General features: G+C 36.2%; 1 protein-coding gene across 1 annotated transcript; it reads left to right on the top strand.

The window, feature by feature from the left end:
• Positions 1–593: 593 nt before the first annotated feature.
• On the top strand, positions 594–1714 carry AGTR2 (angiotensin II receptor type 2). Its single transcript, XM_007114702.1, has one exon. It carries the CDS (start codon positions 626–628, stop codon positions 1712–1714), a length of 1089 nt encoding a protein of 362 aa, XP_007114764.1. The 5' UTR covers positions 594–625.
• Positions 1715–3429: the final 1715 nt, after the last annotated feature.

Genomic DNA, 3429 nt, shown 5'->3' with positions numbered 1-3429 from the left:
AATATGTTCCTTTTTGCATATTCTCTTTCAATCTTTTGTACACTTACTTATTTTTTCCATAGTTTATGTTACTTATATTTTCCATTGCTGGAATGATTTGTATATAATTAGTTACTTGAATAAGGCATTTCTCTACGCAATAGCAGGCAGCAGTGTGGTTTCTAGAAAGGATATAGAGTGAGATATGTGCTCAAGTGTTTTTGAAATGCTAACTTGTCTTATTTCTTAGTTCCTTCTTGTTTCATGCGTTTCCTATTCTGGCTAACCTTCTGAAATATTAATTTTCTTTAAAACTTTTCACAACATAATAGAAAAGATGGGCAAAATGTAGTTTTGTTCAGAATTTTCAGTCTTGATGCTAGAATGTCTTTTAACTTCTTGGTATTATTCAGAAAACTCTCTTTTCTTCTTCAAGAAGTAAAATCCATTCTTATTTCATAAGGCATGCTTCCGTTTCCCAATATTGTCTATAACCATCCACCATTTTTTGCTTCCAACAAACTTTTAAAATGCTAACGACTTGATGATGTCCTAAATTCTGTATGTGCTCTGAGAGGTTTTTGTTGTTGTTTTTTTTTTCCCCCAGAAGGTGTAAGAATTAGGAGCTGCTGACATTTCAATCAATATGAAGGACAACTTCACCCTTGCCACCATCAGCAAAAACATTACCAGCAGTCTTCATGTCGGACTTGTGAACATTTCTGGCAATGAGTCTACCTTTAACTGCTCACATAAGCCATCAGATAAGCATTTAGATGCAATTCCTATTCTCTACTACATTATTTTTGTGGTTGGATTTCTTGTCAATACTATCGTGGTTACACTGTTTTGTTGTCAAAAGGGTCCTAAAAAGGTTTCCAGCATTTACATCTTCAACCTGGCTGTGGCTGACTTACTGCTTTTGGCTACTCTTCCTCTCTGGGCAACCTATTATTCTTACAGATATGACTGGCTCTTTGGACCTGTAATGTGCAAAGTTTTTGGTTCTTTCCTGACCCTGAACATGTTTGCAAGCATTTTTTTTATCACCTGCATGAGTGTTGATAGGTACCAATCTGTCATCTACCCCTTTCTGTCTCAAAGAAGAAATCCCTGGCAAGCATCTTATATAGTTCCACTTGTTTGGTGTATGGCCTGTCTGTCCTCATTGCCAACATTTTACTTCCGAGATGTCAGAACAATTGAATATTTAGGAGTGAATGCTTGCATTATGGCTTTCCCACCTGAGAAATATGCCCAATGGTCAGCTGGGATTGCCTTAATGAAAAATATCCTTGGTTTTATTATCCCTTTAATATTCATAGCAACATGCTATTTTGGAATCAGAAAACACCTACTGAAGACCAATAGCTATGGGAAGAACAGAATAACTCGTGACCAAGTCCTGAAGATGGCAGCTGCTGTTGTTCTGGCGTTCATCATCTGTTGGCTTCCCTTCCATGTTCTGACCTTCCTGGATGCTCTGGCCTGGATGGGTGTCATTAATAGCTGTGAAGTTATAGCAGTCATTGACCTGGCACTTCCTTTTGCCATCCTCCTGGGATTCACCAACAGCTGCATTAATCCCTTTTTGTATTGTTTTGTTGGAAACCGGTTCCAACAGAAGCTCCGCCGTGTGTTTAGGGTTCCAATTACTTGGCTCCAAGGCAAGAGAGAGAGTGTGTCATGCCGAAAAAGCAGTTCCCTTAGAGAAATGGAGACCTTTGTGTCTTAAACATGAGAGTGGAATGCATGTTATCAACATGGTTACTTGGTTTGAGATCTCCCTGAATTATCTCTTAATGGCTTTAGTAAAATAACAAGTTTTTCCCCTTCATGTAATCTTCTCTCACTCTTCCAGAACAGGAAACCAAGTGTAACTCTAAGTTTTATCCTCCAGTGACTTTCAAGAATTGCCCACCTTTTTTTTTTTCTGGTCTATCTGTACAAGACTGTCACTGGGGAGATGTATCCATAACTGAGAAGTAACTGGGAATTTATCTCAAATTATAATTAATAGGAAGTTATGAATGATGATTTGGAGTTTCAGATTTCTCCTTGAGATATGCTGGAGTTTTTATTGGTTCTTAGATCCATTTTCATCAAGCTTTCCTCTTGAACCAAGGCCGGTCTTTTAACTCATTGCATTATTTACAAGACATTACGCTAAAAGAAATGAGCACTTCTAAGTGCAGTATACTACAATAGATTGGTACCAGTTATTCAGGCTCTTGGCATATGCCTTCTACTTTATATTATAAATAATAATCCTTTTATATTTTGCTTGAGCATAAGTTTGTATTTAAGATATAGCTACTTATTGAGCAGGGTTAGGAATATAGATTAGATCACATGTACTCCTGCATTTTAGCTTTTATTTACAGTTATAGGAAGTAAAATGTATAATAACATAGATTTGCAATAAACAAATATTTGACTGTTCACTAAAGTCTGAATAAACACTTTTTAAACTTTCTATCTAACTACTGTTTGAAGGTTTCTATGTTCTCTGATAATTTTTTGAAAATAACTAAACAGTGTTTAGTGTATAAAATGTAAAGGTCATTTTTTACATCCTTGACCTTTGGGATGTGGTGCTTTGATATATAGGAAGTTGACTTGAGTTTTATTATTGATGCTTTGGTTCTGGGTTGCTTCCCAAAATATCTGGGTGGCTTATTTAACTCTTTACTTTGTAATAAACCCTTAATGGGCATAGGAAAAGATTATGTCAAAACGGAATTTTGACACCCAAGGAGGACAAAGAGATCCAGCAAATGACACATTTGGTGTCACACAACAAACCTGTCAGGGCAATGCAATGTGGCTTTGAAAATATAGACCATGGGGTAGACTTAACCTATACCTATGGATACTGCTTGTTCCCGAATTTATAGAATTCTGTGTAACTCTTCTATACCAATCGCTGGTCCATAGATCTCCTTTCAACACTATTAGAACTCCTAAGTTTGAGGAGTGCCTGAAACTGAGTGAGGTACCTAGAGTTAACTTAGAGTATTAATCCTAATTTTAGAAGTTAGAGATTTCATTCTGCACCAGCCCCATATTATATCAGGTTATCTAGGACCTTCCTAGACCAATACTGACCTCTGAGGTAGAAATAAAGTTACAGAAGCTTGGTGTCTTTGCCACATTCCAGGGCTATAGATCCAAAAATACTCTGGCTCCACTTTCTGGGAAAGTCCTAATTTCATGTAATCTATTATTATCAATAAAAACAAATAGCTAAATGTATAAGCAAACATGACTTCATATTTTAAATAATTTTGTAAAACATCTCATATAAATAAAAACTTTAATTGGAAGATCATGTGTGCTTTACTTTTTTATTGTAACTACCTCCACTTATGGATTCTTACCTTCTCTTGTATCCTTTTTTTCCTTATAGCCCCCACTGATATTTCTTAGTTTCAGCCCCCATCATTCCTT

This window comes from Physeter macrocephalus, chromosome 21 (assembly GCF_002837175.3).
Source record: "Physeter macrocephalus isolate SW-GA chromosome 21, ASM283717v5, whole genome shotgun sequence".
NCBI lineage: Eukaryota > Metazoa > Chordata > Mammalia > Artiodactyla > Physeteridae > Physeter > Physeter macrocephalus.
Note: the sequence above shows the minus strand (reverse complement) of the source record. Positions and strands in the feature narration are given on the sequence as shown.